At 27.9% G+C, this 17,468-nt stretch overlaps 2 protein-coding genes across 2 annotated transcripts in view; both read left to right on the top strand.

Moving 5' to 3' along the window:
* Positions 1–13,448, top strand: part of myom3 (myomesin 3) — an 86,988-nt gene extending 73,540 nt beyond the window's left edge. The window contains exons 24-37 of the mRNA XM_051131216.1: positions 286–330; positions 2,189–2,328; positions 2,461–2,605; positions 3,376–3,435; positions 4,689–4,756; positions 4,856–4,963; positions 6,920–7,007; positions 7,186–7,224; positions 7,302–7,407; positions 9,023–9,186; positions 9,265–9,301; positions 10,900–10,922; positions 11,004–11,059; positions 11,150–13,448. Of these exons, the coding sequence (XP_050987173.1) occupies positions 286–330; positions 2,189–2,328; positions 2,461–2,605; positions 3,376–3,435; positions 4,689–4,756; positions 4,856–4,963; positions 6,920–7,007; positions 7,186–7,224; positions 7,302–7,407; positions 9,023–9,186; positions 9,265–9,301; positions 10,900–10,922; positions 11,004–11,059; positions 11,150–11,416 (1,346 nt within the window). The 3' untranslated portion in view covers positions 11,417–13,448. The remainder of the gene's footprint in view (positions 1–285; positions 331–2,188; positions 2,329–2,460; positions 2,606–3,375; positions 3,436–4,688; positions 4,757–4,855; positions 4,964–6,919; positions 7,008–7,185; positions 7,225–7,301; positions 7,408–9,022; positions 9,187–9,264; positions 9,302–10,899; positions 10,923–11,003; positions 11,060–11,149) is intronic.
* Positions 13,449–15,136: 1,688 nt separating this feature from the next.
* On the top strand, positions 15,137–16,052 carry fabp10a (fatty acid binding protein 10a, liver basic). Its single transcript, XM_051131223.1, has 4 exons — positions 15,137–15,299; positions 15,475–15,647; positions 15,760–15,849; positions 15,954–16,052. Exons 1-4 carry the CDS (start codon positions 15,233–15,235, stop codon positions 16,002–16,004), a joined length of 381 nt encoding a protein of 126 aa, XP_050987180.1. The 5' UTR covers positions 15,137–15,232; the 3' UTR covers positions 16,005–16,052.
* The last annotated feature ends 1,416 nt before the right edge of the window (positions 16,053–17,468 follow it).

Below are 17,468 nucleotides of genomic sequence, written 5' to 3'. Positions count from 1 at the left end.
TTAGTGCGACCTCAGTATTTTATCATCATTCAGCCATTGATGAATGTTTTGCCGAGCTCCTTTGCCGTGTTGTACATGGTCTGTGTATTTTCACCCTGTGCAAAGTGTGACAGAACGTGGACTGTCTGTGTCACATAATATAAACTGCATGACAAACATCTTCCTATAATACAACATGATGAGCATTAAATCTTATTTTCAAAAATGTCAGATCATTCTGACAGTAGTCGGTGCCTTTGGAAAACATTGAATTTGACTTTGCATTTGTGTTGTTTTCTTCCTCAGATCTGGAGAGGTTGACAGAACTCAGCTGGCACGTCAGAAACCCACGTAAGTGTCACTGTTCAGTTTTGTAAAGTCCCTTCTGCTCACCAAGGCTGCATTTATTTGATCAAAAATACAGTAAAAACAGTAAATATTATTATGATTTAAAATATCTGTTTTCAATGTGAATATCTGTTAAAATGTCATTTATTTCTGTGATCAAAGCTGAATTTTGAGCATCATTACTTCAGTCTTCAGTGTCACATGATCCTTCAGAAATCATCAATATCAATCAATATGCTGATTTGCTGCTCAGCAAACATTTCTGATTATTATCAGTGCAGAAAACAGTTGTGCTGCCCAATATTTTTGTGGAAACTGTGATACATTTTATTTTTCAGGATTCACATATAAATAGAAAGTTCAAAAGAACAGTATTTATTTGAAATGTAAATATTTTGTAACATTATTAATATCTTTGCTGTAATTTTTGATCAATTTAATGTCTGAGTTTAATTACTGAATTAAAGCGTTAAATGTCTTAATTAATAAAAAAACTTTTGAACAGTAGAGTTTATATTACACAGGGTTTTTTTCTGCAGAATTCTGAGTTTATATCTTGCAGTTCTGATTTATTTTATTCAGAATTCTGAGTTTATATCACACAATTTAGAGTTTATATTTTTCAATTCTGAATTTTTTTTTTTTTTTTGCAGAATTCTGAGCTTACATCTTGCCATTTGGATTTTTTTTCTCAGAATTTTGTGTTTAGAATTTTACAATTCTAATTTTGTTTTCTTAGTATTCTGAGTTTATATCTCACAATTCCTTTTTTTTTGGCAGAATTTGGAGTTTATATTTTGAAATGCAGATTTTATATCTTGTAGTTCAGATTTTTTTTTACTCAGAATTCTCAGTTTATATCCTGGAATTTTTTTTTTTTTTAATTCTGAGTTTATAATTTTGCAATTCCAATGTTTTCTCAGTACTCTGAGTTTATATCTCACAGTTCTTTTTTTTATTTTGGCAGAATTTGGAGTTTATATTTTGGAATGCAGATTTTATGTCTTGCAGTTTTTTTATTTCTTTTTAGAATTTTGAGGGGGGGGGGGTTCCATTTTTTTCTCAGAATTCAGAGTTTATAATTTTGCAATTCTTATTTTGTTTTCTCAGTATTCTAAGTTTATATCTCGCAATTCTTTTTTTTTATTTTGAAATTTTATATCTTGCAGTTCTGATTTTTTTTTTTTTTTTTTACTTTAATTTGTTTATATCCTGCAATTTTTATTTTATTTTTAAAATTGAGTTTATTTTGCCTTTTTTTCTGATCAGAAATCTGAGTTTATATTGCATAATTTTTATTATTTTTTTCTCTGAATTCTGAGTATATATTTTGCAATTTAGATTTTGTTTTCTCAGTATTCTACGTTTGTATCTCTCTGTTTTTTTTTTTTTTCCATAATTTTCAGTTTACATCTTGCCATTTTGATTTTTTTCTCTAAATTTTGAGCTTATTTTTTGCAATTTTTTTTCTCAGAATTCTGAGTTTATATCACACAATTTTAATTTTTTCGCTATTCTTATTTTTTTTTCCAAGTTCTGAGTTTATATCTTGCAGTTTTGTTTTTTTGTTAATTCTTGCTTTTCATTTTGCAGTTCTGACTTGTTTCTACGAATTGCAAGATATTAAGTCAGAACTCTGAGATAAAAAGTCACAGTTATCTTTTTAATTTTTTAATCCATTGCAGAAATAAACTTCTTTAAATAGGTTATCCAAACATAGATAATCTTGCTTAATGTTGCTTCAAACTTGAATTTTTACTTCTTAGAAAGAAAAAAAAAACATTTCCGACGTTGTTTTCCATACAAAAAAGTGAAATCTTTGTATGCACATGACTGAATCTCTTATGCATCTCTCATGCAGTGATCGCCCTGAAGTCTGAAGGTTGGCAGATTGACGTGTCGGAGCAGGGAAATGTCCGTCTGTGGCTGCAGACCGAACCTCTCAGCAGCGCCGCCGTTCTTCGGCTCATCCTCAATGACAGAGAGATCTCCAGTACACCGGTGACTGTCTGATTAGATTCTGACATCATAATAAAGCCATCTGCATGTGCATGTTCCTTTAATTCTGTCTTACATCAGCAACTTGCTCAGTGACTTTCTAAAGAGCCGTGTGCATGTGTGTGTGTCCTACAGACACGTAAGATTAACTTTGACAAGGCAAACGGTCTGGTGGAGATCCTGTTTGATCAAATATCAAGAGACGAAGAGGGTTCGTACACCGCGCAGCTCAAAGACGGCCGGGCCAAGAACCAGTTCACGCTGGTGTTTGTGGATAAGAGTACGTTTACTATGACACATTATAACACTCCTCAGCCAAAATGTTATGTGATAGACCAATAATAAGTGACGCAAATACAGTGTAAATTGGAAAGTAATGGAAATATTAAGTAGCACGACTGTTTTCAAAAGTGATAATAATTAGAAATGTTTCTTGAACAGCAGAGCAGCATATTAAAAAGATTTTTGAGGGATCATGTGACACTGAAGACTGGAGTAATGATGCTGAAAATTCAGCTTTGATCACAGAAATAAATTTTATTTTACAATATATTTACTTAGAATACAGTTATTTTAAATTGTAATAATATTTCATAATATTACTGATTTTAGTGTATTTTTCCTCAAATAAATGCAGACTTGGTTAGCAGAATAGGCTACTTTCATATACTTTCGTAGGTAGGTAGATAGATAGATAGACAGACTGATATATATATATATATATATATATATATATATATATATATGTGTATATATATATATATATATATATATATGTATATATATATATATATATATATATATATATACACATATATATAATATATAATTTTTATAATATATATAATTTTTATTTGCGGTAGTTTTTATTACATTTTATTTTATAAAGTTACATTTTACATTACATGTTGTTATAAAGCTGGTTGTCATTTTATTTTCATTCATTTAATGCAGCAAAAAAGTATAAATCAGTTTTTCTGACATATGTGACAGTCATGTTTAATATTTCTCCAGATTTAATCTTTATTCTTGTGTTTTGATGTTTGTCAGAGTTTCAGGAAACACTGGCCAAATCTCAGGCCAACAGACGCAACTGGAAGAGAAAGTCGGGTGAGTCGACAGACAGATCTGAATGACAAAACAATGTTAGTAACTCAATATAGGGGAGGATGAAATAAAATGTTATTTAATGTAGTTTTAGATGTGAATTTATTATAAGTAATGAAAATGTTTATATATAATTCTGATTTTATTTCATGCTATTTACATTTTTTGTTCTCAGAATTCTGAGTTTATATCTTGCAATTCTGATTTGTTTTGTTGTTGTTGTTATTGAATAAAATAATATGACAAAATAATAAAATAATAAAAAAGTTCATTGTGACTTTTCATTTTGCAATTCTGACTTTTTTTTAAGAGTTGCAAGATATAAAATCAGAATTGTAAGATAAAAAGTCACAGTTATCTTTTTTATTTTTTATTCCATTTTTACTTTTAGAGACTTTTATTCTGTATCTTTACTTATTTTCCGTATTTTTTAAGAGTTTTAAAGCTAGAATTCAATTTGCCAGAATTTATTCTGGGAGAAATTAAAGATTTGTTTCTCTAAGAAAGTTGTAGTTGTAGTTTTGCTAGGAACATCTTTACATTTTAATTTTCTTTGATTTCTCAGAATTCTTAAGTTTATATCTCACAAATTGATTTGTTTTTTTTTTGTTTGTTTTTGGCAGAATTTGGAGATTATATCTTGCAGGTTTTTTTTTTTTTTTTTTTTTGGTTGCTGTTTTTTCCAGCCATTGAATAAAATATTAAAAATAGTTCATTGTGACTTTTCATTTTGCAATTCTGACTTTTTTTTTTTTTTTTTTAATAATTGCAAGATATGAAGTCAGAATTGTAAGACAAAAAAGATTTTTATTTTTTTATTCCATTTTTAGTTTTGAAGACTTTTAAGTTAAGTTAAGTTTAAGCTAAGAATCTCGCAAATTGATTTTTTTGGGCAGAGTTATATCTTGCGATTCTTTTTTTTTTTTTTTTTTTTTTTTGCTGTTTTTTCCAGCCATTGAATAAAATAATAAAAAAAGTTCATTGTGACTTTTCATTTTGCAATTCTGACTTTTTTTCTTTACGAATTGCAAGATATAAGTCAGAATTGTAAGATTAAAAAGACAGACAAAACCACATGTTTTGAGGAATTTCAGACCTTGTTTTCCATACAAGAAAGTGACAGAAAGTTAATTTTTGTATGCATATGACTGAATCTAGTTTTAGATGAACAGCATATCAAACTACTGCGATGTCAGTAACCCGTATTTAACTGAAAAATGTAATCAGATGTGACTCTCTTTGTTTGGATTTCCAAGGTCCCCATTTCAAGGAGTTTTTGTCATGGACAGTGACTTCAGATTGTGAAATGATTATGAAGTGTAAGGTACTGATGTTTATTCACTAATGATAATGCATCAGCGTTTAAACGGTGCATGCAACTCAAAAATAAATACAGTGATAACCCGTGTGTCTACGACTGCAGGTCACCAATGTGAGCAAAGACACGCGTGTGAAGTGGTTTAAGGACGGAATGGAGCTTCCTCAGGCGGTGTACGAGCCCACGGGCGTCTGCACCCTCATCATACCGCAGGTACAGACGTCACATTCACATTTACATACAAAACACCACCCTCGAATACATATGAGAGCCAGAACTCTGAGATCACAGGCAGGATATTAATTAAAATAATGGAAAAATGTTAAGGGTTCAGTACAAGTTAATTGTTGCATGTTAATTGTAGTTTGCATTTACAACGGATAGATTTAATTTTTAATTTATATATATTTATATAGCACCTTTCAAAACAAAGTGCTGTACAATAAGAAGATTGATAAGAATTGATATAAGAATAAATAACAGACATATAAGAAGATATAAGATATATGAATTTCTTATGCATCTCTCCTGCAGTAATCGCTCTGAACTCATATAAGAAGATATAATACAAAACAGTTTACAAATACAAAACTTAAGATACTTTCTTAAATTTTAAATACTTATTTTTTGTCTATGCAAAAATAAACATGTTTACAAGACATAAATATTATACATGTTAATATTGAAATTTTAGTATTATTGATAGTAGTATTATATATTATAGTTTTTATTAATATTTTAATAAATATCAGGTTTCTTTTTTACATTTTTTGTTTTCATTTTAATTTAAGTTAAAGTTTTTGTAATTAATTTTTTTGAATATATAGTTTTAGTTATAGTTATTTTAGTACTTTAATCGGTCTATCTATCTATCTATCTATCTATATATATATATATATATATACACACATATATACATATATACATATATTTTTTTGTGGGGGTTTTTAAATAATGATATTGAAATTGAAATCAAAAATTAGAAATAAATGTATAAATGTATTATATAATTAAATTTATATATATATATATATATATATATATAATATTAAATGTACATATATGCATAAGTGTGTGTAAAATGAGAAATATTTCCTTTAGGCAACTAGCTAAAATAAATTGAGTTAATTTTTTTATATTTTGTTTGATTTCAGTTAATATTTAATTTTAATAATTAAAAAATATATATATTTTAATTTTAATAATGTTTCTTTTTTAAATAATGGACATGTTTTTATGGTTTTAATTAACCATTTAATTTTTGTTATTGATAGTTATAGATATATCTTATATATTATAATTATATATATAATTATATATTATATAATTTTTTAAATGTGTAGTTTTTAGTTGTAGTTATTTTAGTACTTTAATCAAAAATTAGAAATAAATGTATACATTAATATATATATATATATATATTATATATTTTTTTTTTTTATAATGATATTAAAATTTAAATAAAAAATTAGAAATAAGTGTATACATTTTTAATTTTAATAATGTTTATTTTTTAAGTAATGGACATGTTTTTTATGGTTTTAATTAACCATTTAATTTTCGTTATTGATAGGTATAGATATATTAGTGCTCAAAAGCTTATTTAGTGATTCCATAAAAATATCAATATTAAAAGTAAGAGTTTCTGCATCACTTAAAAATATTTTCAGTACTTCTGTTTAAATTTGGTTGAAAAATCACAAAAGCATTTAAGAAATAATCAGTATTGATATATATTTCAGTATCGTAACTGTATTGTAAAAAATGTATGAATTTTAATTGTAAAAAAATTGGACTTTCACATGTTATTTGCAAAGACAATGAATACATGCAATACATGGAGAACTATTTAAATAATTATATAATATATAAACAGATTTTTACTCTGCATTTCTTGGAATTGCGTTGACTTTGATATTCCTGCTTTTACAGAAATAAAAACAGGGATGAGTTCAAAAAAAAAAAAATCTATTTTCTGCCACGAATGCGGTCGATAAATCTTTACTCGTTCTGAGCCCGGATCATTCTTTAAACACGGCGTCTAATTGCCTGATAGAGGAGAAATCCTTCCACTAATCTTCACGGCGTTGGCCGATTAAAGGGCTATTAGGGTGTAATTGTGTCTGGACTGTAATCACACCGGCCCTGTTATTTGTCATAATCGCTCAGGTGACGAGGAAGGAGCTGGGTGTGTATAAAGTCGTAGTGTCCGACAACAGAGGAGAAGATGAGACCGTCCTGGAAATGATAGATGACGGTGAGAACATGAATAATATCCCTAATAAAATAAGTGTTGTTAGATCATTGCCTACAATAATAGCTGTAGTAAAATCACTGCAATGAACAAACATTCCTAATGTAGAATGATACTTGTATTTGGAGTTTAATATCCATAAAATCATTCTAATATGTTGTTTTGTTGTTCTTTCTGTCAGAGTTTGAGCGTCTGATGCAGCAGCTCAGTAAACAGTGCGGTAGGTTTTTGTCATGACTCTTCAGACTCCATCAGGTCATTTGAGGTCATGTTTGGTAACGTGTTTGTGCTCCACAGCGCTCTCTGCTGGTCCGGTGTACATCCAGTGCACTGCGCAGGGCTTCAAACTCTACTGCTCCCTCAAATACTACCTGACCTACATGAAAACCAGCTGGTACTTCAAGTGAGTTTCAATAAGAACTCTGTGTTCAATAATAGGTTTCTGTGTATACATGTATATACAGAATATGAATAATAAAAATAAAAATTTCAGAGTTAGTTAACTGAAGCTGAAACCATTAAAAAGTTATTTGAAATAAATAAATTAATTTAAAAAAATTATATATTTAAAAAAAAAAGACTTTATTTTAAAATAATTTTATTTAAATGTTTTATTTTAATTTAGTTGAACATGGTGTACTAAAATAACTACATTTAAAATTGAAATAAAAATTAATTAAATGAATTAATTCAATTATTTAAAACAAAATTTAAAATTAAAATAAAAAAATAAAAATAAAAAACAGGGTTATATAATAGGGTTCTGTGTATACATGTGTATACAGAATATGAATAATACAAAATAAACATTTTAGAGTTATTTAACTGAAACTAAAACCATTAAAAAGTTACTTGAAATAAATAAATAAACAAATATAAAAAAAATAATTATATATTTTAAAAAAATAATTAAAAAAAAAATTATTTTAATTAGTTGAACATGGTGTACTAAAATAACTACATTTAAAATTGAAATAAAAATTAATTTAATTAATTAATTAATTAAATAAAAAATAATTAAATAAAAAAATAATGTTACTTGAAATAAATAAATAAATACTTTTAAAAAATATATTTTTTTAAAATGATTTTATTTTAAAATAATTTTATTTAAATGTTTTATTTTAATTTAGTTGAACGTGGTGTTCTGTATATACATGTATATTTTTGTATGCTATATAAAGTTAAAAATGTCTATGTTGTTAAATATAACATTTTCCCAAAAATGTGTTTATTAAATGCACTGAAATCATTTTAGTAGTTGAAATTAAGCCAAATAATTTATCCTAACTACATAATAAAAAATATAAATATAAATATACAAAAATATAAATATAAATAAAAAGAATACTAAAACAAATAAGAATATATCTATATATCTATATCTATATAATAAAAAGTTCAGAGTTAGTTATCTGAAACTAAAACCATTAAAAAGTTACTTGAAATAAATAAATAAATATTTAATGTAATAAATAAAATATATTTAAAAAATCAGATTTTATAAAATTTTTATTTTAATTTAGTTGAAGTTGATGTACTAAAATATCTAAATTTAAAATGGAAATAATAATTAAACGGTAAGGTTTCTGTATCTACATGTATATTTCTGTATGTATATATAAAGTGAAATATTACTATATGTTGTTAAATATAACATTTTACCATTTATTTACCAAAGAAAATGTGTTTATAAAATGCACTAAAATCATTCTGTTACCAAATCTTTTAGTAGCTGAAATTAAGCCAAATAATTGATCCTAAGAACATAATAAAGAATACAAAAAAGATTATACATATATATATATATATATATATATATATATATATATAAAAAAATAATTTCAGATTTTATTTGGAAATAATTTTATTTTCATTGAGTTCAACATGATGTACTAAAGTAACTAAATTTAAAATTGACATAAAAATACATTTTTAAAAAAGCAGCACTGGTTCAGTGATTCTTTTATTTGTGGTTTTGTTTTCCCTTTGATGGTTTCATTTTCTCACTCTGACAGGGAGAAGAGAATTGACTTGGAGGAGCGGACAAAGCCAGGCAGCAGCATGCAGAAGGTTTGGATTGAGATATTCAACCCCACTGAAAATGATAAAGGGAAGTACACCCTGGAGATGTTCGACGGCCAGGAAACACACAGGCGCTTTCTGGATCTGTCTGGACAAGGTACAGCAGCACAAAACATGCGACTCCAGCAGGAGAGTCAATCACCTCAACACTAACACGTCTCTTTCTTCTCTGCAGCTTTCGCAGATGCTTTGCTGGAATACCAGAGACTGAAGTAAGTCAAGATGTTTTTATATATCCAGGAACTCAATTTGACCTTTGACCCTTCGATAAGCTTTGGTTACTGTTGCTAACCTAGACAAGCTTTACAAAACATTCTACCGGAATGAACAGAGATGCCTGTTTGGTATATATATGTAAAATTATCTCTAATATATAACATAATATGAGGTATATTCATATTTATATGAAACAGCTATATAAAATATTTAATATAAAAATTTTTAGCGCCTGTTTACAAAAAGAATTGCAAAGCACTTTATGCATGTTTTTGCTTTTAAAAAAATTGTAATGTTAGCAGAAAAATAGTAATGTAATTGTATAAAAAATAGATATTATGTTTTGAAATTAATTATTATATCGTATAATTTGCACTATGCATGTTTTGGCTTTATTAAAATAGTTTGTAATATAAGCAGCTATTTATATATAACATAAAAATAATATATAATTGTATAAAATAATATATTATATAAAAAAGTAAAATTAAAATAAAATTGTATTTGAAATATATATGTTTGTGTGTGTGTATATATATTCATTAATTAAATAAAATGAAACATATATAAAATATATAATAAAATATTTAAGCAATTATTTACAAAAATAATAAAATTACATTGCAAAGCACTTTATGCATGTTTTATGCATGTTGTAAGCAGAAAAAATAGTAATGTTATTGTATAAAATAATAGATATTATATTTAAATTAATTATTATATAGTATAATTATTATATTTGCACTATGCATGTTTGCTTTATTAAAATTGTAATATAAGCAGCAAATTATATATAGTATATATAATTGTATAAAATAATATATTATATAAAAATACATTATTTACAAATTAAAAAATAAAATTGTATTTAAAATATATGTTTGTGTCTGTATAGTCATTAATTAAAGAAAATGAAACATAATGTAAAATTATATAATATAAAATATTTGAGCACTTAATTACAAAAAAATTAAATGACATTGCAAAACACTTTTTGCGTTTTTACTTTTTTTAAATTGTAAAGCAGAAAAAATAGTAATATTGTAAAATAATATATTATATAAAAATACATTATTTAAAAAGAAAAATGTGAAAAAAAAAAATTACTTAAAAAGTATTATAAAATTATATAAAAGTATTTGTTTATATATTTATAATAAATTAAACAAAATATAATATAAAATATTTTAGCACTTATTTACAAAAATGACTTTAAAATGACATTGCAAAGCGCTTTATGCATGTTTTTGCTGTTTAAAACAAATGTAAGCAGAAAAATAGTATTGTACTATAATACTAATACTATATTTAAAAATAATTATTATATAGTATAATTATTATTTAATATATATATATATATAGCAGCAGTATGTAATTGTAGAAAATAATCTATATTTTTCTATATAAACTATATTATTATATAATTATTATATATAATATATATATATATAATTGTGTAGGTGTTTATCTGCATATATAAATTAGTCCTTTCTTTATATTTATTAAAAGGTTAGAACATTACACTAACATTCAGTGATGTTCAGCTGAAAGTCTAATTCTCTTTATAATTGTATTTTTTATTCTTTATTCACAGGCAAGTGGAGTTTGCTGAGAAAAGTAAGTATTCATTCTAGCTGTTTCAATAAATCAATTGCTTAATGCAGACGACACACTTCATCATATCCGTCCGTCTGACAGATCGAGCCAGAGTCACAAAGGGCCTTCCAGATGTTGTGGCCATAATGGAAACCAAGGTGCGTCCATCAGTCACTGCTGTTTCATCATTCACTCTCTCATTCAGCTCATATCAGAAAGAGCCACTGAACTGTTCTCTTTCTCTTTAGTCTCTGTGTCTGACGTGTTTTGCCGACGGCGATCCCGTGCCGGAAATGTTCTGGCTGAAGAACGACAGAGAAATCATCTCCGCCGGCCAGTATAACATCAAAAACGAGAATAAATCCTCCACTCTCACCATAAACCACGTGACCATGGAGGACTCGGGCAACTATAGCATCTTCGTGCGCAATAAACACGGATCGCAGACGGTCGTCGTGACCGTCAGTGTGTATAAACACGGTGAAAAGCCTCGAGCAGATGCCGTGCAAATGTAAGTGAACCCACTGTAATTGCCACAGTGATTGTGTGGGTGAATCTATTTTTATTGAAGTCAACAATAATTTCAAAACAAAAATGTGCTCACCCTCAGACCATCCAAGATTAGGATGAGTTTGTTTCTTCATCAGATTTGGAGAAATGTAGCATTGCATCACTTGCTCACCAATGGATGTGAATGGGTGCCGTCAGAATGAGAGTCCAAACAGCTGATAAAAACATCACAATAATCCACAAGTAATCCACACCACTCCAGAACATCAGTTAACATCTTGAGAAACCAAAAGCTGAAACAAATCCATCATTAAGATGTTTTTAACTGAAATACATGTCTATAAACCATATTTAAGTCCATCTCCTGTTGTCTCTCACATCAAAATCCATCCACATATTTGTTTAAAGCCGTTTTGGCTTGTAAACGGTGCTTGATCTATGCAGATTTCTCTCCTGATTCAGACCAGACCACTTTTTCACTTTAAGGAAGTGTTATTATGGGCTCAATGTATTTTAGTTAAAAATGTCTTAATAATGGATTTGTTTCAGCTTTTGTCTTCTCAAGATGTGAACTGATGGACTGGAGTGGTGTGGATTATTGTAATGCTTTTATCAGCTGTTCTCATTCTGACGGCACCCATTTCAATCCGTTGGTACAGCAGCATTTTAGTGCCACGTTTATTTCTACAACTTAAATTCTCAAAACATTTCGACTTTATGCTCTTGACTTTATTTTCAAAATAAATTCGACTTTATTCCCATAATATTTCAACTTTATTCTCGTAATATTTCGACTTTATTCTTGTAGCATTTTTAAAATTTATTCTCAAAATATTTCGGCTTTATTCTCTAAATATTCTGACTTTATTCTTGTAGCATTTCAGATTTATTCTCGAAATATTTTGACATTATTCTCAAAATATTTCGACTTTATTCTCAAAATATTTTGGCTTTATTCTCGTAATATTTCAACTTTATTCTTGTAGAATTTCGATTTTATTCTCGAAATATTTCAACTTTATTCTCAAAATATTTCGACATTGTTTTTGTAATATTTCGACTTTATTCTCAAAATATTTTGGCTTTATTCCCTAAATATTCTGACTTTATTCTTGTAATATTTCAACTTTATTCTTGTAGTATTTCGACTTTATTCTCATAATATTTCAGCTTTATTCTCCAAATATTTCGGCTTTGTTCCCATAATATTTCAACTTTATTCTTGTAGTATTTCAAATTTATTCTCAAAATATTTCGCCTTTATTCTCGAAATATTCTGACTTTATTCTCGAAATATTTCGACTTTATTCTTGTAATATTTCGAAAATAAAGTCTCAAAATATTGTGGCTTTAATCTCGTAATCTTAGTATTTTTTTAGGTGGCACTAAAATGCCGTCGTACATTAGTAAACAAGTGATTTAATGCTACATTTCTCCAAATCTGATGAAGAAACAAACTCATCTACATCTTGTATGACCTGAGGGTGAGGACATTTGCTAATGCATAGCTAATTTTCATTTTGGGGTGAACTGTTCCTTTATTGGTGCGTTAGAAGGCAGCGTCCTGAAGGTCAGTGTCCTAAAAGCCACTGAAGCCTGAGTTGATTTGTGGTTTGTTTCCTCTGCTTTATCTTGTGCCACTTACAGAATAAAGTGCAAATGAAACCTTTTTCACTCTCTTTGTTCGTTTTTATCTAATTTGAGCGTCGGGGAATAAGACTGTTCAGCAGACTTTGATCAAATAGACTGTGAACTTACTTTCCAGCTGCATTATAATAGGGTCAAGATCGATTTCTATGCCTGTATATGGATGGATGGATGCGTTTTATCTGCTGATATTTCATAATAGAGAGATCGAGACCCGTTTCAAATATCATTATGCAACCCGAGGGTGATTCTTTTGAACAGATGGAAAGCAAACTCCACAGTCCACAGGGTCATTCACCCCTCATGTGTTTAAACAGGATAGTATTTCAACGGGTTGCTTTTACAGAACACAGTACGAGAAGGATCTACACCAAGATTTGACATGAAATGCCATTTTTGTGTTTTTTTGTTGGTTTTATGTGCCACATCAGTCCTAGAATGTAGGATGCTAAACTCTGCATGCAACATGAATAAATCGTGCAAATCATGTCTCTTGCATTATTTGCACTGGTGTTGTCATGTTTGTTTTTCTTATTCGGGTTGTTGATAGCACAGTGTGCATCTCATCTTTTAACTTTGTAATTTCAAGCACTGTTAGATTGAAAATCTTGATGCATTATTATATATTTATTTATGTAATTAAATAGTCATTTCTTTCATTTAGTAGTTTAGTGGAGTTCATTCCTTTTTAGTGCGTCTGGCATCTCATAGATGCTCACAAACCCCATCGTCCGTCCTTTGTGTGTTCATTTATCAAATAATTTGGTTAATCTGATTATGCATTCAGCTTGCATTAATAAGAGTGTTGTACTTTCAGTCACATTGAACATTTTACAGAATCAACCACTTTTCAGTGCAGAAACTCAGATTTCATCCGGTCAGTGAAATATTTTTGTTTTTGACTTTATTTTCGAAATATTTCGGCTTTATTCTCATAGTATTTAAAAATTATTCTCTAAATATTTTGATTTTATTCTCGTAATATTTCGACTTTATTCTGGTAATATTTCGATTTTATTCTCATAGTATTTTGACTTTATTGTCATAATATTTTGACTTTATTCCTGTAATATTTCGACTTTATTCTCGTAATATTTCGACTTTATTCTTGTAGTATCTTGACTTTATTCTCTAAATATTTTGACTTTATTCTCATAATATTTCAACTTTATTCTCTGAATATTTTGATTTTATTCTCATAGTATTTTGACTTTATTCTCGTAATATTTCGACTTTATTCTGGTAATATTTCGACTTTATTCTCTAAATATTGCGACTTTATTCTCGTAATATTTCGACTTTATTCTTGTAGTATTTCAAATTTATTCTTGAAATATTTTGACTTTATTCTCGTAATATTTCAACTTTATTCTTGTACTATTTCAAATTTATTCTCTAAATATTTTGACTTTATTCTCAAAATGAGATATTTTAATGTTTCTGAAAGAAGTCTCTTCTGCTTGCCAAGGCTGCATTTATTTGATAAAAAATACAATAAAATCAGTAAAATTGTGAAATATTTTTACAATTTAAAATAACTGATTTCAATGTGAATGTCTGTTAAAATATAATTTATTTCTGTGATCAAAGCTGAATTTTCAGCATTGTTACTCCAGTGTCACATGATCCTTCACAAATCATTCTAAACATCTGCTCAAGAAACATTTCTGATTATTATCAATGTTGAAAACATTGCCCAATATTTGTGTGGAAATTGATACATTTTATCTTTCAGGATAAAGAACAGCATTTATTTGTAACATTTGTATCTTTCTAAATGTTCTAATTCTAATTCTTTTACTGTCACATCTGGTCAATTCAATGCATCCTTGATGAATGAAAGTATTAACTTCCTTAAAAAATAATCAAAATAAAGTCTCTGACTCTACTGAACTTCACAGATTTCTAAATGCATGCAAGTTAAGGCTCAGTGTAATTTTTCCATCATACTGGATTGTCTTTTTTGAGAAAGATTGGATGCACTACTCTGCCACATTTAGAGAGGCATAACCCCATGATGGTGTTAGCGAACTCTGGGTTGTTCAAACAGAAGGGAAAACTGCCAGAACGTCAATGATTAAACTAACAGTGAGTATAAGTACTGGTCCAGGATGATTGTCCTCCTCACATTGTGTTGAGCTTCTCGCTTGCCAGAGGTCGGATCAGCAGCAGACATGGCCTTCAGCGGAACATGGCAGGTTTACGTACAGGAGAACTACGAGGAGTTTCTGAGAGCCGTCTGTGAGTTTTTGTTAAAAAATCATGATTGCATTTCCCAAAGCATCATGCATTTCCACTATCTGCTTATGCATGCAATGCTATTGGGAAATAAACAATGAGATGGAATATCTGAAAGCATTTAATTTGAATTCTGTCATGATTGTAAGTCACTCGCTATCTGTTTCTGTTCTTTCAGCTCTGCCAGAAGATGTCATTAAAATGGCCAAGGATGTTAAACCGGTAATAGAAATCCAACAAAGCGGCAACGACTTTACTATCACATCCAAAACTCCTGGGAAAACCCTCACAAACTCCTTCACCATCGGCAAGGAAGCCGAAATCACCACCATGGACGGCAAGAAGCTCAAGGTAGAATTTTTTATTATTATTATTTATATTTTGTATAATATTTTGTAATAATATATGCAAAAAATACTAGTGTTTTTCCTCTGGACGTTGCTTATATTCTCTTGTGTTTCAGTGCATTGTCAAGCTGGAGGGAGGGAAGCTGGTCTGTAAAACTGATCGATTCTCTCATGTCCAGGAGATCAAGGGAGGAGAGATGGTTGAGGTTTGTACTGATGATCTGGTGCACATCAGAGCTCAAAACTCTCTACATCTGAAAAATATGAATGTTTGTAATGTTTTTCTCTTCTCTGGGTGTTTATTTTGCAGACTCTGACAGTACAAGGAACCACCATGATCAGGAAGAGCAAGAAGGTGTAAAGAGTTTGATCATCACTGGCTATTTAAATAAAGCTCTGGTTTATCATACGAGTGTGTGTTTGTTGTGTTTTGGTACATTGCATCATACATTTGCTGGTAAATGCATAGGCAGACCGGGGCTAATTTAATTAAATTTAATTTAATTTATTTTTGTTTTGTTTTGTTTTGTTTTGTTTTGTTTTGTTTTGTTTTATTTTGTTTTATTTTATTTTATTTTATTTTATTTTATTTTGTTTTGTTTTGTTTTGTTTTGTTTTGTTTTGTTTTGTTTTGTTTCGTTTCGTTTCGTTTTGTTTTATTTTATTTTATTTTATTTTATTTTATTTTTGGTTGAGCAAAAATATAAATGGTAACATATAGAAACATCAAACCGTTTGGCCAGCATTTGCTGTAATTCATAAATAAATAATAATAAATAATAAATAAATTGTATGAAATTACAACATATAAAACATGTAATAGCCTTGCCTAATCTGACAATTTTATATAAAATAATTTTGTCCTGAGAAATCAGTTCAACTTTTTTGCTAAAATAAATATATTTAAAATTGTAAGTGTTTATGTATGTACTTCTATTAAAAAAAAAAAATATATATATATATATACATATATATTATTTTACAAATAATATTTACAAATACAGCCGGAAGGTACATTAGAATAAATATAATATAATATAAATATAATATTATAAAAATATAAATAAAAAATAAATAAATAAAATCAAAAGATAGAAATAAACCTAAAAAGTTAGGGAAAAAATTAAACTATATATTTACATATTATATTATTATAAAAATAAATATTTACACAAAAATACACTACCAGTCAAAAAATTTTTAACAGATTTTTGTCTCCTCTGCTCACCAAGCCTGCATTTATTTGATCCAAAGCACAGCAAAAACAGTCAAATTCTGAAATATTTTTACTATTTAAAATAACTCTTTTCTATGTGAATATATTTTAAAATATAATTTATTCCTGTGATTTCAAAGCTGAAATTTTAGCATCATTACTCCAGTCACATGATCCTTCAGAAATCATACTAATATTCTGATTTTCTGCTCAATAATAGTACAAATAAATAAAATTAAAATTATACTGACTCCAAGCTGTTGAATAGTGTAGTGTATAATTACAAAAGCTTTTTATTTCAGATAATTGCTGATCTTTCGATCCTTCTATTCATCAGAGAATTCCAAAAAAATGTTTTAAATATTGATAATAATAAAAAATGTTTCTTAAACAGCAAATCAGCATATTAGACTGATTTCTGAAGGATCATGTGACATTGAAGTACTGATTTACTGGAGTAATGATGCTGAAAATTCAGCTTTGATCACAGTAATTACATTTTACAATATATTCACATAGAAAAGTTTTTTTAAATTGTAAAAGTATTTAAAATTACGGTATTTACTTTTGACTGGTAGTGTACACATATTAAACAACAGAATAAAATCA

This window comes from Labeo rohita, chromosome 16 (assembly GCF_022985175.1).
Source record: "Labeo rohita strain BAU-BD-2019 chromosome 16, IGBB_LRoh.1.0, whole genome shotgun sequence".
NCBI lineage: Eukaryota > Metazoa > Chordata > Actinopteri > Cypriniformes > Cyprinidae > Labeo > Labeo rohita.
The sequence above is the reverse complement of the archived record's forward strand: the minus strand, read 5'-3'. Positions and strand labels throughout refer to the sequence as shown.